The following is a 20,538-nucleotide window of genomic DNA, read 5'->3' on the forward strand; positions in this document are numbered from 1 at the left end:
TTAATCAGATCGCACTATTCATGTTTATACAGAATAAGCCAGATTTAACAGGCTCCGCGAATCAGAATCAACCACTAAATCTGATCGTTACTTCCAGATTCTTTACATCACTATAATACTACACTGTACGAAAAAACACAGAGCCTTACAGGTAAGTGTGTCTCAACAGAAGCATGAGAAACAGTACAGGATTCCTGGTGACTCCACATTCACATAAATTCCAGATCCGTTCCAAAAGTGCTCAATAATCATAGATACTTCAAATATTTCCATAACCCATATGAGATGGTATTAATTTCATTCAGTCTGCAAACATATTATAATAAGTATCTCAACAAATATTACATATGCATTATATAGGCGTATTGCCCAATGGATTGTGTTCGACTTGGTTGAAAGTATGAAACCAATTTCTTAGAAAAATATAATTTATTTTTCCTCGTCAGAGAAATAGAGTATATGTACAAGTTTTGTTTGATTTAATTAATTGCGCCCGAGGCGCTTTCTCGTCAAATGTGTAAGGCCGAGAGTTAAAAGAAAAATTGACGGGCGCGGTAAGAAATTACCGGCCGCGTCTTAGTGTGTTGAACGGGTCCTAAAAAGGACGGTTCAATTGAGTTAGCTCGTTGCAGCCCCTTTCCCGGCGTCGGTGGAACTCCGTTCGGGAAATGGTCTTCCGTCTGACAACTGCTCTCTGAGCAGGCTCTGAGCGGCGAAGTCTGTACTGCCACGGAACGAGTCTCTGGTGCGCTGGTAACTGCAACCGTCTCGGCTCTCGGTATTACGGATTGCTCCGTGTACCGAGGAGAGAGAGGTCTCCGAATTTGGATGTCGCCTTGTGTAAGAGTGTCCCTTGGTGGTCGAGTCAACCGGACGCAGAACTCTAGTGGAATCAATTTCCAAGCTAGAGACTGAGGAGATGACGGCGAAAATGGAGTATCCGCGGGCCGCTTGGTTGAAATGTGCGGCCGATGCTGGGACTCTGTTTTCTTTCTACGCGCCTTGCGAGGCAGCGTGTGAAAAACTGCGAGACTATGTGTCTCTGGTTAGATTCTGCCGAGGCAGAGTACGACTCAGTTCAAGGGCCCTGGAGAGAGCTCGCCTTGAAGCGAGTGAGTGAGGAAAGATCTGCGGAGCAGCTCTTTTATATCCCTTCGATCGAAGCTTGATCGCGAGAAAGCTCTTCACCGCCTGCGCAACCTGGCGGTGTCTCCGCAAGCTCATAACTCGTAGACGGCCTGCGGCACGTAGCGGCGCCGCGGCGTATTATACCACGTCAGTGCAGCGGTGTGGCGGTGAGCCGCCACAGGACCCCCTTGGCAGTTTTTAAGCCTGGAAACGCACGGTTGGTTTTGAAGTTCTGCCGCTCCTCGTCTTGTTGGTTGCGGAGGGCTTTGGTTGGTCGGCTGGTGTTGGTTCGATTGGCTGCTCATCGTCGTCTAACGTGTATGCCGGTTTCAATCGGTCAATCGAGACGTTGATTGGCTTGCCGTTGACCAATAGCCTGTAGACTTTGTCGTTTTTGCTTAAAACGTTAAATGGTCCGTCGTATGGTTGCTGTAACGGTCTGGTCGGGCAATCGTGTCTGACGAAAACTTTTTCCGATGTGGCCAGGTCCTTGTGTACGAAGGTGCTGCGTTGGCCATGGCGTCGTAAGTGTGGACGGAGTTTGTTCATTTTTTCTTGTAAATGACGGACAAACTCGTCCGTTGGCTGCTCGTTACTGGTTTGGTCCAAAAATTGTCCGGGAATCCGAATGGTCTCTCCGAAAACTAATTCTGCTGGTGTGGCTCCGATGTCCTCTTTTACTGCGGCGCGGATGCCTAATAAAATGACTGGAAGAATTTGCGTCCATGCTTCCGTTTCGTGGCTTTTGATAGCTGCTTTGAGTTGCCGGTGCAGTCTCTCTACCATGCCATTGGCTGCCGGGTGATAAGCGGTAGTTCGGATGTGTTGCGATCCGGTCAGTCTGGCCAACTGCTTAAATAGTTCCGACTCAAACTGCCGTCCCTGGTCCGTGGTGATTCGTTCCGGCGCTCCGAAACGCGCAATCCAGTTTTCGAATAAGAGGCGAGCCATCGTTTCTGCGGTGATGTCGGACATCGGGTATGCCTCTGGCCATCGTGTGAACCTGTCAATGATTGTGAAGCAGTATTTCTTCCCTCGAGATGGAGGTAAAGGTCCAACGATGTCCATATGTATATGCTGGAACCTGCTGGTAGGCCCCAAGTAATTTCCTGTTGGTGAAACGGTGTGTCGGTGGACCTTTGATTTCTGGCAGGGAACGCAAGCCTGCGCCCATCTGCGGCAATCCTTTTTTATTCCGGTCCACACGAAGCGCTGCGTGATTAGTTTGACGGTGGTTTTTATCCCTGTGTGCGCAAGTCCGTGCAAATGCTTAAAGATTTGCTTTCGGAATTGTTGCGTGACGTATGGTCGTGGGATGCCCGTCGATGTATCACAAATCAGCTTGATATCCGTGCCGGGAATTACGGTTTCCTTAAGCTGCAACTTCGTATTCCCTTGGAGTAATGCTTGTATTTCGGCGTCGTCTTTTTGTGATTTTGCGAGCTCTGCAAAATTTACTGCTTGCTGGACAGCCTGCGTCCTCGATAGTGTGTCTGCTACGATGTTATCCTTTCCCGCCACGTGCCTGATGTCGGTTGAATACTGCCTGATCAGCTCCAAGTGCCGTGTCTGCCGCGGTGAGCTCTGCAAAGGATCTTTTCGAAATGCATACACGAGCGGTTTGTGATCCGTGTAAATGATGAACTCCCTTCCTTCTAACCAGTGCCGGAAATGCTTGATTGCTGCGTATATCGCCAAAAGCTCTCGGTCGTACGGGCTGTACTTCTGCTGCGCGGTGGTCAGCTTTTTGCTGAGGAACGCCACCGGTTGCTGTCCGAGTTTTCCATGCTGGTGGATTACTGCTCCGATTGCGAAATCTGAGGCGTCGGTTGTTAAGAAGAGTTCTGCTTTCGGGTCCGGATGTGCCAAGAGCGTTGCCCGTGCAAGGCTTTCTCTGCACGTTTCAAACGCTGCTTCTCGTTCTGCGCTCCATTCGATTGGTGTTTTCCCTAGTTTGTTCCCTTTTAGCGCGTCATTCAAAATTGCTTGGTCTATGGCTGCTCCCGGAATAAATCTCCTGTAGAAATTTAAGGTTCCGAGAAACTGCCGCAGCTGCTTGACGGTGATCGGTTTCGGGAATTTCCGAATGGCCTCGACTTTTTCCGGTAGTGGTTGCGTTCCTTCTGCTGAGACTTGGTAGCCCAAAAATGCTACGGTTTCTCTTCCGAACACGCATTTTGCTGGGTTTAGTTGTATTCCGTACTTGCTGAGTCTCTGGAACAAAACTGTTAAGTGTGTTTTATGTTCGTCTACGTTGTGAGATGCTACCAGGATATCATCAATGTAGGCGTAGCAGAAATCGAGTCCGTGTATCACCTCATTGATGAATCTCTGGAACGTTTGCGCTGCGTTTCTCAAGCCGAAAGGCATTTTGAGAAATTCGAACAGACCGAACGGTGTGGTGATTGCCGTTTTTGGCACGTCTTCAACGTTTACTGGAATCTGGTTGTAAGCTCTAACCAGATCCAGTGTAGAGAAAATTGTTTTCCCGTGAAGAGCCTGTGTAAAGTCCTCGATATGCGGAATCGGGTATCTATCTGGCACCGTTTGGTTGTTGAGCTTCCTGTAATCGCCGCATGGTCGCCACGTGCCACCTTTTTTCGGTGCCATATGTAATGGTGAGGCCCATGCGCTCTTGGACGGCGCGATTACTCCTTCTTGCAGTAAAAGATCGAATTGCTGCTTCGCTTCTTTTAGTTTTTCCGGCGCCAGTCTCCTCGGCCTGCATGCTTTCGGTGGTCCCGGTGTTGTCTCGATGTAATGCATCGTTGAGTGCGGCGCGGATTCCGTCTTTCCGGTTGGTCTAGTGAGCTGTGGAAATTCAGCCAATAAGGCGTGAAAAGCTGTTTCCTGCAGTAACGTCTTAATTAATGTTTGTCCGGTTCTGCTCTGCAGGCTGTTTGTGGCCAATCTCGTCGTAGCGTCCAAAAGTTTGCCTCTCCTTACATCCGGCAGGAGATGGAAGTGCCCGAGGAAATCGGAGCCGATGATTGGCTGTGTGACGTCCGCTACGATGAATTTCCATTGGAAGGCGCGCCTCAATCCGATGTTGAGCTGAAGCGCGATCCACCCGTAAGTGTGGATGACAGTTCCATTGGCTGCAAACAGGGCCTGCGTTGCTCCGGACATCCGTCCGCGTACCATTGAGCGCGGGTAGACACTTATGTCTGATCCCGTGTCGATGAGGTACCGAACTTTCGTTTGTCGCTCGGTTATTACAAGGCGGCAAGGTTTCGGGTCCGGGCCGTCTGCCGCCATTGATTCCGGACCGTCTAGTTTTCCGTTTTGTCCTTCTTCTTCTCCTTGTATGTACATGGCTCTGTACACTTTCTAGCCTTGCTGCCGAATCGCCGGTAGAAAAAGCAAAACTCGCTGTCTTCTTCCGAATTTGATTTAGTCCGGCTGCGGCTGCGCGATCTGTGGCGCTGCTGTTTGTGGCGGTGCTCCTGCCGGCCCAATCGCGTGTTGAGTGCCGCGACCTGCTTAACCAATGCCTGTATCTGGTCCTCGAGCGAGCCGGTAGGTTTCGATTTCGTCTCCTTAGGCTTGTCTAATACTGCGACTGTTCGGCATGTAACTTCGTAAACGCGGTCGGCCTGTTCCGCCACGTCCTCGAGAAGATCGTCAGCTCGAGTTGCTAAAATAATCTGCATCTGGGCCGGTAAACGCCCCAGCCATAGCGTGCGCAGGAGTTGATCGGGCACGGCGTTGCCCGCGAGCGTCCTTAGATGGCGCAGGAACTGCGACAGCTTTCGGTCGCCTAGTTTCTCTCGCTCCAGTAATTGGCGGATGCGGTGTTCCTGCGAGTCGCTCAGTCTTTGGATGAGTGCCCTTTTTACAGCTTCGTATTTCCCGCATGTCGGAGGATTCGTTATCACGTCTTTGATTTCCTTGATGTATTTCGTCTCGATTTGCGAGATTGCGTATGCGTATTTGGTTGAATCCGACGTGACGGCGCTCAGCAGGAACTGGCTCTCTAATTGGGCGAACCATAATTCTGGTTCCTCCGGCCAAAAAGGTGGTACTCGCACCGATACTCTGCCGATTTGTGCTGCGTCGGCGCCTGGCATATCGCCGGCCTTCTCTGATTGGCTCATTTGCTTTAACCAGTCGTCGGGGTCACCAGTTTATAGGCGTATTGCCCAATGGATTGTGTTCGACTTGGTTGAAAGTATGAAACCAATTTCTTAGAAAAATATAATTTATTTTTCCTCGTCAGAGAAATAGAGTATATGTACAAGTTTTGTTTGATTTAATTGATTGCGCCCGAGGCGCTTTCTCGGCAAATGTGTAAGGCCGAGAGTTAAAAGAAAAATTGACGGGCGCGGTAAGAAATTACCGGCCGCGTCTTAGTGTGTTGAACGGGTTTTAAAAAGGACGGTTCAATTGAGTTAGCTCGTTGCAGTTTCTTTCCCGGCGTCGGTGGAACTCCGTTCGGGAAATGGTCTTCCGTCTGACAACTGCTCTCTGAGCAGGCTCTGAGCGGCGAAGTCTGTACTGCCACGGAACGAGTCTCTGGTGCGCTGGTAACTGCAACCGTCTCGGCTCTCGGTATTACGGATTGCTCCGTGTACCGAGGAGAGAGAGGTCTCCGAATTCGGATGTCGCCTTGTGTAAGAGTGTCCCTTGGTGGTCGAGTCAACCGGACGCAGAACTCTAGTGGAATCAATTTCCAAGCTAGAGACTGAGAAGGTGACGGCGAAAGTGGAGTATCCGCGGGCCGCTTGGTTGAAATGTGCGGCCGATGCTGGGATTTTGTTTTCTTTCTACGCGCCTTGCAAGGCAGCGTGTGAAAAACTGCGAGACTATGTGTCTCTGGTTAGATTCTGCCGAGGCAGAGTACGACTCAGTTCAAGGGCCCTGGAGAGAGCTCGCCTTAAAGCAAGTGAGTGAGAAAAGATCTGCGGAGCAGCTCTTTTATATCCCTTCGATCGAAGCTTGATCGCGAGAAAGCTCTTCACCGCCTGCGCAACCTGGCGGTGTCTCCGCAAGCTCATAACTCGTAGACGGCCTGCGGCACGTAGCGGCGCCGCGGCGTATTATACCGCGTCAGTGCAGCGGTGTGGCGGTGAGCCGCCACACATTATAAACAACATCAACACAAATGTATAGTATTCAATCCATAAAATCAGATCATTCTATATAAGGTAGTGTCAATCGTCCCGGAGAATATATTAAGCTATACCACGCTAGAAACTGAATGCAGCTAAAACAACCTCCACTGTCAAATCTCACCGCCCTTACACTTCAAAATTAATTAACAATAAACAAATAATAGAAATTTTTTCGTAGGTTCCACGTCGAGTGTCAAAACATTGCACTCTCAATAAACCATAAAACAGAAACTGCATAGATGGGCAAGTCATAAGGGCGTTGCACAAATGTCACTAGGTTTCCATTAATATGCATATTAAAAAAAAAAAAAACATTATTAATTATCAATTCAGAATAATATCTTCTGTGTGCTGAGTGCATGAATGAAACATAACCTCCAAAAGGACCTTGCTATTAAGGAAATTTGTGAATCAAATCATAATATAATGTCAGAAATAATCACATAATAAACTTGTTTAGTAGCCAGTGATCCTTCATATACCACTCAACCGCACAATTTCCAGCAATAGTTAATAATCTTATAAACAATTAGTAGACAGCATATAACTGTTCCATAGAACAGTGTATATATTGCAAATTATTAGAAAGTAGCAAAAACAAATAAACTGCTCCAATATCACTCCAGTATACAACTTATATGATTAATGTTTAGAAAGTTTATGACAATTACTGATAATGAAAGGGTTAACATTACATGTAGATTTACTCCACATGCAGTCACCGTTCAATCAGCTATATAGACGCGCACTATATATCGCATAGGCTTCCTTATAACATATCAAATAAATCAGTGGATTTAATCAATAATTATTAACAATTAAGCCCAAGATTGCAATCAACCGTTTACTTTGTCCTATGTGCGCATGCGCTGGAGTCGTACATGCACAGTACTTTATTACATTATATGTTAATAAATAATCATATATGCAAGTAGCAGTTTATGCAATCGGGCAAAATTAAATCAATAAAATTAATTTCTTATTTAAATTCAAGCCAAAGAACGTTAGCACCGTGCCTAAAGGCACCGGAGAGAACTTAACCTCACTTTCCGGTGAGTGAATTATTAACAAAGATATCTGTTAAATAAATAGTCAAAATAAGAAAAACTTCACCAAAATCCATATAAGGCGTCACGCAAATCACGATTAAAGCCTTTTATCGTCCATAGGAGCCATAAACCGTCCAAAATAAGCAGCACAAGCCAGAGCTATATAAGACGCGTCCGTCTTGCTCCGTGGCCACGAGAGACTCAACCTAACCTAACCTTTTTTTTTGTTTCAGAGATGAGAAAATCTTCCAAAGACACCCTGGCCCGGACCAGGGTAGTGCTGGATTCGACCGGGACTCGTGCCGAGTGTACTCCGACAGAACCGGACTCGGACAACGCCTCACACTGACCAGGGTCAGGATCTCCCAGACAGAAGGAGAACCAAACGTTCTCAGGTCAGGAATGAAAGCAAAGAACCACCAGCTCTACCGGACCCGACAACCATCCCGACCGCCTACCAGCTAAAAACTCACCTCCGACCATCTTTGGCCGTGAAATTGAGGGGGGAAACCGGATTACGTACTAGCGCATGACTCAGCTCCTCCCCCCAGCCGATACTATGAAAGCCCAAACAAAGTTTAACCGGAAACGTCCAAAAAAACAGGTAAGTATGCACACACATTGATCACCACATGCAATACACACCCCCCGTCCAACTACCATGTTTATATATATGTATATAAGTACGTCCATATTACTGTCTTACTTCAATTTAGAGTCAAGTTCTTATAAATTAATTAATTAATTAACTAAACTTAAGCTAAAACTAACTAAACTTTATAAATAAATGTTCTCCATATCTAAATTGTACAACACTCTTATGACTATAGCGCCCTTGTAACTTAACATAACAACCATGTAATGATACACATAAGCTGTTTCCCAGCGGGATATGCGGAAGAGGCACCCTTACAACCTAACCTAACCTTTTTTTTTTTTTTTTTTTTTTGCGCGGGATGGGGGAAATGCTTTTACGCACCCCGTCAGGCCGTCCTGACGGGAGTGTGGGACTCCTGTCAACTTGACCCCAATTAGGGGGAATGCAGGTTGAACAGACTACCCACTAAAACCTCCACCCCGTTGACAAGTCTTTCTCCTATGCCCTTGTCGACAATACCCCGGGAACGCCCGTGAGCATAACTTCCGGCGGTATTGTCAGGTCGCGCCCGTTTGTTTTTTTTGGGCACCCTGGCCAATTAAGGCCCCTCTCCAGGCCTTTGTAAACCTGACTCCTGCTCTTGGCACCTTCTCACCCTCTTAACGGTATTGAGGGGTGTTTGACGGTGGTGCTATACATTCCGTTTCCTACGATGAAGATGAGGTTGAGGTCAATTCCCCGTCGATGGGGTCATAGTCCTGATCATCATCATCATCATCATCCCCGTTTTCGGAGTTGTAGCGTCGCCGTCTTCTTGCCGCGGCCTCTTCGCTTTGCCTCCGTCTTTCCTCGTCTTCTTTGCCGCACATTACCGACTCCGCAAAGGATTGGAACGCGGCCCATGCTTCCCTAGATTCGATTATTATTCGAATCACCGCTGCGAGCGATAGATCTTCCCCGACTACGCTCTTCAGTTCCTCTCTCTGTTCGGCCCAGGCTTGGCAGAATTGCAGGGTGTGCTGTGCGGTATCTGGACCCTCCCCGCAATGGAAGCACCTGTCGGTGTTCAGCTTACCCATCCTGTTTAGGTACTCGCTAAAGCACCCATGTCCGGTGATCAGCTGTGTCATTCTAAAGGTCAGCCGGCCGTGGGATCGGTCCAGCCAACCAGTGAACACCGGTACAATCGCCTCTCTCGTCCTCCATCCGGCCTCTGTGTCCGGCCCGGAGACACTCCTCCGCCACTCCTCTCTAAGCCACGCCTCCTCTTCTGATCGGATTCCGCGTGCTTTTTCGGGGGTTAGATCGCCCCTTTTCTCCGCTTCCCTCAGTCGAGTAAAGATGTGACATCTCTCGACTGCCAGTAGATGAATGGGCGGAGTCCTCGATAGTAACGCTGCTGCTGCGTGCGACACGGTCCGGTATGCCGCGATTACCCGTTGCGCTATCGTGCGCTGCGCCCTGCGCAATGGTATCAGCGCGCGCGAGGAGGTCGCGAGCGTTTCCGCCCACACTGGCGCTCCGTATAGGATTACCGAATGTAGTACATGCGCGTATAGCTTCCTCCTGTTCTCCCCCGGGCCCCGAAGGTTCGGCATAAGCCGCGCCAGTGACCTGGCCACTCGATTCGCCTTCTTTTCCACGTAGGAAAAATGCGGTTGGAAGGACCACTGCGGATCCAGCCTCACCCCCAGGTAGGTCATCGATCTCCGGATTGTGATGGCCCTGTCCCCCACCCAGATCGTTGGTGGGACAGCCGGGGTGGCGCGCCCCGGGCGGTGGAAGAATACTGCCTCCGTTTTGGGAATGGCTAGCCCGAGTCTACGAATCCCGCGGAGGGTTCTGGCGACCTGAACGCAGGCGCGTTTGCGAACCTCCAGGATTGATGTTGCCGTGGCGATAACCAAGGTGTCATCGGCATAACATATGACTGAACACCCGTCCTCCGTTTCCATCCTAAGGATTTTGTCGTACGCGATATTCCATAGAAGAGGGCCCAGGACGGATCCTTGAGGGACGCCCGCCTGGACCTCTCTTCTTCCGACATGTGTTCGGTCGATCGTCGGGTAGACGACTGTGCGCCGGTCCAGATACCCATCGAGGATTCGCCGCAGGTATTCCGGGAATCCCTTGTTGACGAGGGCGCGCCGAATAACCATCCACGGGATGGAATTGAACGCGTTTCGGATGTCCAGTCCGATCGCAAGTGCGTATCCTCCTTGGCGTGTCGCTTCGCCGATGACCCTCTGCACCTCCAGGATGGCGTCGCAGGCAGAGAGCCCTCTGCGGAAGCCGAATTGGCGCGGCGATAGGTCATAGGCTGGATGGTCCTGCATGTGTAGGAGCATACGCTCCGCAATAACGCGTTCGAACACCTTCCCCGCCTCGTTTAGAAGGCATATAGGGCGCGCTTTGGGCAGTGCGTTTACATCTTCCTGCGATCCGGGCTTTGGGATCAGCACTAGCCGGGCCTCCTTCCACGGAGCGGAGAAGGTCCCCTCACGGAGGCAGGCGTTGAGACCATTAGTCAGGTCCTTAACCATGGGAGGCGGGACCCTTTTCCATATGGCCGCCTTCAATCCATCGAGCCCGGGGGCTGCGTTGGGCTTCTTATTGTCGCGGATCGCGGCAAGCGTCTCCTGCTCGTTGATGGCCCACGCATCGTCCCACCTCCAGTCAGCCCATCTGTTACACAGATTGCGGGTTTCACCCGCTGGAAATAGGGAGTCTAGAAGACGGTCGAGTGTCCCTGCTTCCATCGTCTCTGTGAGGCCAGCACCGGATCGGCGTAACCGGTTCATGACTAATCGATAGGGCAGCCCCCAGGGGTCCCTATCGATTTCGGAGATGAGCTCTCTCCAAGCCATTGCCTTGGCCCTGATGATCGAGGTCCTAAGTGCCCGCTTGGCCTCTCGATACGCGGCTTCGCTGTCCTCAAGCTTTTCAGGGGGGGTGGCCGTCCCTTGTCCGCACTGCCTACATTTTCTCCGTGTCCAGTGCCGTCTGGCACGGATGCAGCTCTCGCGTAGTTCGGCGATGTCCGGGCTCCACCAGTACGCTGATCTGCGCGGATTCTCCTTCCTAGATCTAGGCATCGAGGTGTTGCACGCATCCGTCATCGCCCGATGCGTCCAGTTGGCCCACTCCTCTGCGGAGGTATTATTGGCTTGTCGTACAGCGCCGCTCCAGATGAGAGAGGCCCTGAATATATCCTCGTTCATCTTTTTTATGTTCCAACGGGGTGTGTCCCTGTAGGAGGGTGAACGTTGGCGATGACGTCTTCTTCTTCTTCTCTGGGCTTCCTCGACGTTGAAGAGGATCGCACAGTGATCGGAGAGCGTTTCCAAATCTGGCTCGACTCTCCAATTTGTCACACGCTCGCATAGATCCTCGGTGGCCCACGTGATATCAACCACCGATGTGCCCTGCGGCCGGACGCACGTGGGCGTGTCGCCAGTGTTGACTACCCGTAGTCCCAGGTTGCTGGCCCACTTCCAAAGGAGATTGCCTCTTTTGCACGTCATCTTGGAGCCCCAGTGTGTGGATTTCGCATTAAAATCGCCGCACAACACTGTTTTGTTGCCTGCTGCTCGGACAGCTCCTTCCAGCTCATGCAGCTCCCTGCGAAAGGCGACCGCACGGTTTCGCCCCTTCCCAGGGGGGATATAGCATGAGATGACCTTCACGTCTCCGCACAAAATCGCTACGTAGTTGTCGCCGCGTCGAAACAGGCTACAGCCCTGTTGGAGGTGGTCTCCATTCCAATAAATGGCAGCCCTCTTGCTGCCGCTCGCGTGCCAGAATGGAGAGTCGGGAACGCCTAAGGCTCGGAACAGCAGCAATCCCGATCCCCAATTCGGTAAGATACTGCACGAGTAGATCGTGCGCCTGCCTGCAATGGTTGGAATTGGTTTGAAGGACCTTAGTCCCCATTATCCAATTCCATCATTGTCTCGGTCCTCCTTGCCGAGTTCTCCATTACCGTACGCTTGGGCGGCGCTTTGCCTTTGCTCTTAATAGGCATTTTCTTCGCACCGCATTTTTCCGAGCCTAGACGGTGCCCGCTCTCCTTCCCCTGAGATTCACAGATCAGGCAGTGCGGGTTGTTTGCGCATTCGACCACTCTGTGTCCTGCCTGTCCACACCGATAACACCTCAGGCTTCTATCCTCGGAGGAGGAGCAACTTGCCCTCATGTGCCCGAATTGCCAGCACTTAAAGCACTGGACGGGGCGGGTGCGCAGTAGCTCCACCTTCACTGTCGACCAACCCAGACGAAACTTTTTGAGACCGTTCATACGGACTGCGGCCACGAGGGGGCACTGTACCCATATCAGACCCAGGCCGTTCGTCATTCGCTGGATCTGTCCAACCCTCACCTCCTCTACCGTACAGCCGCCTTTCTCAGCAACGGCACCTTGCACCTCGGCGGCGTCGACAGAGTCATCAAGTCCGATAATTCGGAGTTCACCCTTGACGCTGAGCCTGGAGATTATTACCTCTTCTCCCTCTTTCCTCTCTCCGAAGGCTTCCCGAAGTTTACCGGCTAGGGTGTCGGCTTTTTGGGTTCTGTTGGCTCCAGGGATCTCAATGATTACCCCTCCGCTGGCGGCCGGGCGTACCTTGGAGGAGTCTATCCCCAGGGACGTGAGGGAAATTTTTCTTCGGGCCTCGGAGAGGATCTCAGCATATGAACACTGAGGATCCTTTCCTTTGATGGCTACCGCCGCTGTTCGTGGCGCTCGCCTCGTTCTCCGCCGTTGCTCGCGGGGTTTTGCCTGTCCTTTCGGCTGCGACACCTCGCTCGGGAGTGTTTTGCTTCCTTTGCCCGTACTTGCGTCTTTACTAGTCGCGGTTCTCTTCTTCTTGGGCTTCCGTTTTGTGATCGTGGTCCAATTTGCCGCTTCCTCCATGTTATCGGCCTGGGGCGGAAGAGCCTTATCACTGTCGGTGTTACCGTCTTGGCGGCAAACAGTCACTCGCTGGTCTAGTCTCGCGTTCTCCGTGATGATGGGTTTCTTCCGCTCGCGTCTCTTACTCAGAGCTGGGAAGTCAGAACCCAGTCTTTGATCGGCAGGTCCGTCAGAGACCAAGGGAGGCCGCAGGGGTTTCTCCGGCAACAAACGACTCTCCAGTGCCTCCAGTCGCGCAGACATCATAGTCCCTACTTGGGTTAAAATGCTCCTCGCAAGCTCGTCAAGGGATTTGGTGTCTTGCGTGCCTTCGCAGGGCTCGTTGTCCTCCTGCCTTTTGCATTTGCGGGGCCTGCGTGTCCTGACTTCCTCCACGTCTTGAGGGGCTGTTGGTTCGCACATCTCCACGTCAGGTGTCTGGATCTCCATTTCAGGCACGAGTGGAGAGGGGTGGCGGCAAGTGTTGCGCAAAACTAGCGCGCGCATCTCCTCCTTGACCTCCTGCAACTCCTTTCTGAGGGACTGTACCTCCTGTTGGAGTTGCCTTTTCTCGGCTGCCATTCTTCTCGTTTCCTCGTTGAGAGAGCGCCGACTAAGCGTGTCAGCAGCTACCTGTATGGTGGACGCCGCGTCCACGAGGAGTCTGGAAAAGGTCCCCTTTAGGTTTTTGGAATCCTTGGCCACCCGCCTGATCGCCGCAACCTCCCTCTCTACCGTTCGGACGAGAAGAGCAGCATTGGCTTCCTCGATCGCCCCGCATTCTTCTTCTTTCCCCTCCTCGGGGGTGAGGCCGGGGCTACTGGTGATTTTATCCAGTACCCGCAATTTCTCCTTGCATCTTTGCACCCAGTCCTCGACGATTCCTTCCTCCACCTTTAACCGGATCAGTCGTTCTTTTTCCATCCTGGCCTCTCGCTTGGCCGTTGCTAGCCCTACGTAGTCCCCTGTGGTTGGAGGTCGTCCGCGTTTGCCATCCTCACTGTCCGATATCGTCCACGCATAGGACTGTTCTTGTTGCGGTCGTTTGGTGCCAGAAGAGTTTGCTACCGGTTTCTTCTTTCTTTTCCTATCTTTGATAGAACCGGTACGGGAACGCTCGTCCAGTGTCCTTTTGTCCTCTGACTCACTGGACAGTCTATGTTGCAGGGGTCTTTTCCTCAGCATGGCGCTGGCTGAACTGAGCATGCTCGTCATCGAATCACTCGAGTCGGAGAAGCCTCCTCTCATTTTCTCCGTGGGAGTGTCCGAGATATCGCTGAGGATCATGACATCTGGATCCGCCGGCTCGTCGGGTTTCTTCAGCCGGTTTTTGGGTACCGCTCTTTTCTTCTTGCTCTTTTCCGAAGAGCTCGTCTCTTTCTTTATGTCCACCAGCATAATTGATGGATTCATTGTTCGGGCGATAGCTGTTCCATCAGCCGCCGAGCTCGCCATTAACTCAGCGGATAGCCTGTCATATGATAACGACGGGGGTAGGGCCAGGACGCCACCACCACCACCCGCCGACGACTGGGTTTCCGACTCCCCTGTCGTAGTAAGTTTTCCTTCGATCATCGACATATCAACCATAAAATACGGTTTGTTGACACAGTGTCCTTCTGCGGGTTTGTAATCAGAGTTTTCCTTCTCCTAGGTCGGTTGCCGGCCAAGGCTAGAGAGCCCGACCTGCCCTGTGTGTAAAACGCGACCGGGCCCCATCCAACAACGCGTCGGACGGCCCCGGCCGCAAGACCGGGCCGGAAACCCAGGGAGATTCCCCGGAGGATCCGCCCCGGACTATCACCATCACCTTAGTTTTAAAAGGACTACCGGTGACCCAGTCCGATGTTTTGGACTGTCCTTCCTCAAAAGGCCGAGAAAAACAACCCCGGTCTTCACCCTTGTGGGGCATCTGAGTTGATCACAGCCAGGTACCCACGTCCCCCCACCGAGGCCGGCGACCCGGGCCCCATTAGGGAACCAGGCCGCCGGCCCAGGTTGGCATGCACTCACCCGTGGACCAGGAACACCCAGACCACGAGGAGGCGCCTGCGGGATCACCCGCAATGTTTTTTATAGAGGTTTTCTCCTCTTGGCGTGCGTCTCTGTTCCACAAGGGAAACAGAGACGCGCCTGCGGGAGCACCCGCGTCGTCACGGACAGGGAGTAGACCTCCCCCTAACGGTGCCGTGCCACCGGGCGATTGTAGTCGGGGCCGCCAACCCCTACCGGCGATTGGGATTCCATTCGTGCCAAGACACGAACTTCGTCCCTAAGGAGTCGCCGGGCTCCTTGTTCCCCCCATAGGAGGAACTGTGCGCTCTTAGCACCGCAGAATGACTCTTGCGAGCCACCCAACGGTGAGCCCCCTCACCACGTCAAGGTGGCGCACAACGAGGAGGAACCTAACCTTGCAACCGGTAGGCGGATGCAGCCGGAACGAGCCATCCGTAGATCAGGGTTGAATCCGTAACAGGAAATCCTACATCCTGCCGAGAAACCATAAGGGGTAGCTGAGCAGAGACCGAGGCCCAGAACAGCTACATAACGATAATTATAAAGTTATAGGTTAAAATTTCTAAATATGTTAGAAATACGCGTAATTAAATAAAAACGTGGTAAACATAACCTCCCGATAAAGATAAGTTAGGTTTAGGAATAGCGACTAGCACCTTGTAAATAACCGATACTTATTAAAGACTTTATTAACATTTTAATACTACAATTACATTTCCTAGTTGATAAATAAAGTAGTTGTAAGAACCTCAGTAGCATAAGCCTGTAAATAAAAAGACATGTTAATAAAGTAGAGATAGAAATCCATGTTAATCGATGTAAGGTTTCCAGCCTAGGTTAACATAGAACATAGTCAGGACAATGTAAATATACTGACAAACAATTGTTTAATCGTTTAGTTTAGAATTAGCAATAAGACGATTTTAAATTAAGCGCGTAAAGTCTCAACCGCTACACAACAGTTGAGACACGGACCAAACCAACATGGCGGCAACTGACGACCGCCAGCACGAGCTCTACGATTGGCGTAGACCTTCCAGAGCGGTGATTGGCCGCAGAACAAGCGGAAGGGATACCATGCCAGCGGACGGGTATATAAACCCGTGCCAAAAGTAGTAGAAGAAGTGGAAGTTGAGAGAGGAGCCGGAACAGGCGACTCGAAGCGAGAGTCCACCACTCATAGTGGTCGGTTACGCGACGACCAATAGTAACGCGCGAGTTACCGAAATGTTATCGGTGCGTGTAAAACTTTGTAAGCCATCATGGCTAATTACAAGTGTACTTTTGTTTTATTTGGTGTTAAATATATACTGTTTATTTTAATTAACCATTAAATAAAATGTGCAAAACTTATTTCGGTCCGAACCTGTGTAAAGATAGTTGGTAGCACTTACCTTATCCGTTCTGCATCCTGGTGATCCGTCGTCCGTGCGCGAGGTGAACCTGTGAACACAATAAAAGGATTAGAACGAGATACGCTGCAACATCTCATCAGGCGTCTTCGTCCACGCTGAAGGAAGCGACATCCGAGCCCGAGGGTCAAGGAAGGACGAGACGAGGATCGCAACCTTCTCGCTTGTAAGGTTAAAGCGAGTGGCGACCAAAACTACGGCGAACGTATTGCTGCCTGCGACCGGTGAGTCCTGAGTATTATCTCTCCATAGGGCGCGTCCGGTTACAGTATCAAAGGCGATAACTAGTATGTCTCACGAAGCCATGGAACGCGCGTGTGTCAAGCTCGACGTGCGCGAATTTCTAAAAGTGTGAAAAGCATGGCGACCGTGACAGGACACCCGTCGCTTTAAAAAATAAAGTTAGGCGCGGCGTGGTGTAAAGAAACTTTGCGAATATGAAAATAAATCAACTGTCACTTATTACCAATAATATGGCGAACGTGACAAGTAACCCGTCGCTTAAGAAAATAAAGTTAGGCGCGGCGTGGTGTCAAGAAATTTTTGCAAAATTTATAACAAACACGAGTCAAGAAAATGTTACTAATCACCATTAAATTGGCGATAGTAAGAAAGATATCCGTTGCGAAACAAGAAACGCGACGCGATACATTTTTCCAACATAAAATCACATTAGCGTCAATAAGTAAAAATGACCGTGATAAATGTTAATAATAATATCACATACTCGTCGCGTAATAAAATAAAATGCGTAGAGGCGGCGCGGTAACCGATATCAAAGTCAAAAAGTGAAGTACGGTCAATTCTATTCAAGCGTGAATGTTTTGTCCCGGTCAATTCTTTTCAAGCGAGAAAGTTTTGTCCCACGGGAAAAATATAGACAATAGTCTATTGAAAGCGGCGAACACCTTGGTTCTCGAGCCGAGCGTCGTAAACAAGTCGAGTGAGACAGAAAAACACTCTGACAAAGAAGGATATATCCACAAAGCGGTGAAATAAGATTTCAATAGGTGAAAGGAAGCCGAAAAATTTTAAAATTTTTTTTTATTATTATCGCGATATACGTGAACGACTAGTAACGCGAAACGTCTTCTAACAAGCCGAAATTCCGACACAGCGGGTCAAGTAGCTCAAAAGGTGAAATAACGTCTCGCGGACTGGATAAACAAATCGGACGAGACAAGTAACGCGAAAACCGTAATAAAGCGTGCGTTTAATAATAACTAATAAAATCCTTACACGGGAAGCTCATAAAACGACAAAATTGCTCGCGAGTTAAATTCTCCGTGTTGCGAATGTTCTCGTAGACTCTCAATAATTCCAAAATGGATAGGGACGAGGGAAGAATCGAATTTAAGGTACCAAATACATCGTACACTCCACACCGGACGTTGCGATCAGGCAAAATAGTAACCAATCCTACCGCGGATAAAGAATCCGAAAATACTGAAACAAGCGCGAGAATGGAAGTACTATCACAAGACGAAAGAATCCTGAAGCTGGAGGAGTCGTTGACCGAAATACTAAACACGCTTAAAAAATTGCCGATTTCGCGCAGACGACGCAGTCCAACGAGCACTAGCTCAAGCGACGATAAAAATGCGAACGAGCCGAGACCGAGCAAAGTGCGAGGTACGGAAGGGATACGATTACCAAGAGGCGGATGGTTAAAAAACCCGTTTGAAGAAATTAGATTCACGGGAAAACAAGACTCGTTAAATCCTATGCGATTTTTGAAGAAATTCGAAAACGTAGCTAGATACGAGCAAATAAGCAATCCGGAACAGCTGTTTTTCTTCGGTAAATGCCTACGCGAAAATGCTTCAACCTGGTACGAATTACAGGACTTTGAACACATAGCAGACGCGAAAAGAGAATTTATAAATTATTTTTGGGGCGAGGATCAACAAGCGAAATTCCGCGAAAAACTATACACTGGAAAGTACAAACCGGTGAAAAATACGCGTATGTCAGATTACGCGCTAGACCTTGCAAAGCAAGCGAAAATGCTCGAACCGCCGATGAAAGATCGCGAATTAATTCGATGCATAAAAAGACACTTCGAACGAGAAATCGCACGTGAAATACGAGCGACAACCGCATCCTCTATAACGGAACTCGTGACTCTCCTAGAAGAAATTCAGGACGAGAAAGAGATCTTCGCGAAAACGCGTACGGAAGGGAAAGCCTTGGCGCAAAATAATTCTTCTCAGAAACGAGTCGAACCCGTAAAAAATTCCACGCAAGCGAATAGATACGCGAGATACAATCCAAACGAGGGAAAAATGCAACTAAAAGCTCTTCCGTGGCGTGACAATCTCGAGAGAAGTAGGCAGAAAGGCAAAAGTCCAAAACCGATTGTTCAGATGCCATCGAGCGAAAGCGAAGACGATCGTAAAAAGGCGACAAACAAATCGCGAACCGCACTCAAATCGAACGACGCGAGTAAAAAAACGGGGACCGGTAAAACAGCTGATCGTAAAAAGGCTATCTCGGCAATACGCGAAGGTGAAGAGGGAGAAAAACCCGTAGACACTCCGGAGCGAAAAGGAAATAAGGACGAAGCCGTGTCGAAAGTCGAAAACAGGAACGCGAAAGGATTAGCAATTATTCAAACTCGCGAAATCCTAAAAGACCTAGACGAATCTGTCGAAAATACAACCGATAAATCCGGAAAGGCAACAGCTGATAATTCGGTCGGTAAAAATAAAAAGTTAGTCGATAAATCCGAACCTATTATAATAGTTAAAATCGGTAAGACGAAGCTTATAGCCCTGGTTGATACAGGAGCACAGATATCCGTGATATCAAAAGACACGCTAAACAAGCTTGCAAAAGCAAATGAAAAGATGAGCAAAATCCCGATCCGCAAAAATACCTTGAAGGGAGCGTTCGGAGAGAAAAGTCTCACAATCGCGTGCAAAATACAGCTAGCTGTACAAGCAGCTGACAAGGAGCTGACACAAGAATTTTTTGTTGTCGAAAAATTAGCTTATCCTATGATTCTAGGAAGCGATATGCTCAAAAGATACAAAGCGCAATTAGAATTCAACAAACGCGAATTCTGCGTAAATTTCGAAGAGATTCCCGAAAAACCCGCATTAGTAAGCGCGATAATATCCGAACATGAAGGGGGGGTAATTCTCGAAGAAATCTTAAACAAATACGGAGAAATGTTCAACAACGGCATAGGTCGCGTTAATCATTACAAACATAAAATCGAAATGATATCCGAAACGGGATTCAAACGTAAAACTTATCCGATTCCCGAAATACACAAGGAAAAGGTTAAGGAACTCATCGCTAATTGGGAAACACAGGGTATAATCGCGAAAGCATCCACCCAATACATAAACCCGCTAGTAGCCGTGTCGAAAAAAACAGGCGATCTACGTATCTGTCTGGACGCGCGCGAATTAAACAAGCGAATGAAGAACGATTACGCACAACCGCCTACGATCGACGAAGTATTCTCCAAAATAGGAAATCGTAGAATTTTCTCAACACTGGATGTTACACAAGCATTCTGGCAAATTCCATTGGAGCGCGAAAGTAGAAAATACACGGGATTCTTATTCAATAATCAGTCCTACGTGTTCAAGCGTCTACCATTCGGAATAAAAACAGCTGGAGCGTCATTTACGAGAGCGATGAACCGAGCGTTGCAAGACGAAAATCTCGACTTCGTGATCGTGTATCTCGATGATATATTGATAGCTTCCAACTCGATAAGCGAACATCTAGAACACATAGATTTCGTTTTGAACAAACTAAACGCGGTTGGTTTCAAACTTAACCGAGAAAAATGTGAATTCCTACAAAAGAACATAAAGTTTCTGGGACACACGTTCAACGAAATATCCGCAGATATCAACAATGATACGAAATGCGCGATTAAAAATTTCCCCAAGCCAACGAATAAAAAAGGCGTGCAAGCGTTTCTTGGTTTGATAAATTGGGACCGAAGATTTATTAAAAATCTGTCGAAAATGACGAAACCTCTAGAATTGCTCTTGAAGAAAGATGCAAAATTCAGATGGGGGGAAAGCGAGCAGAAAGCATTCAACGCGATCAAAGAAGCGTTTGAAGAAGCTCCGCAATTATATCTCATTAGGCCGAATATGAATTTTGGACTATATGTAGACGCGTCAAAAACCGGTTTAGGAGCGAGACTCTACCAATACACCGACGACAACGATGCGAAATACACAGTAGCGTACGCGAGCAGAAGCTTGAAAAACGCGGAACTGAACTACACGATAACCGAACTCGAATGCTTAGCACTTGTATTTGCACTCAAAAAGTGGCATGTGTTACTAATGGGCAGAAA

The 20,538-nt window shown here is 49.2% G+C and overlaps 2 protein-coding genes across 2 annotated transcripts; both read right to left on the minus strand.

Moving 5' to 3' along the window:
• Positions 1-4,400: 4,400 nt before the first annotated feature.
• LOC137001639 (uncharacterized) lies at positions 4,401-5,225 on the minus strand. The gene has a single exon (XM_067360750.1). It carries the CDS (start codon positions 5,223-5,225, stop codon positions 4,401-4,403), a length of 825 nt encoding a protein of 274 aa, XP_067216851.1.
• A 6,586-nt stretch (positions 5,226-11,811) lies between these two features.
• LOC137001640 (uncharacterized) lies at positions 11,812-13,704 on the minus strand. The gene has a single exon (XM_067360751.1). The coding sequence runs from the start codon at positions 13,702-13,704 to the stop codon at positions 11,812-11,814; it is 1,893 nt and encodes a 630-aa protein (XP_067216852.1).
• Between the last annotated feature and the right edge of the window lie 6,834 nt (positions 13,705-20,538).

Source organism: Linepithema humile, chromosome 8, assembly GCF_040581485.1.
Source record: "Linepithema humile isolate Giens D197 chromosome 8, Lhum_UNIL_v1.0, whole genome shotgun sequence".
Classification (NCBI taxonomy): Eukaryota; Metazoa; Arthropoda; class Insecta; order Hymenoptera; family Formicidae; genus Linepithema; species Linepithema humile.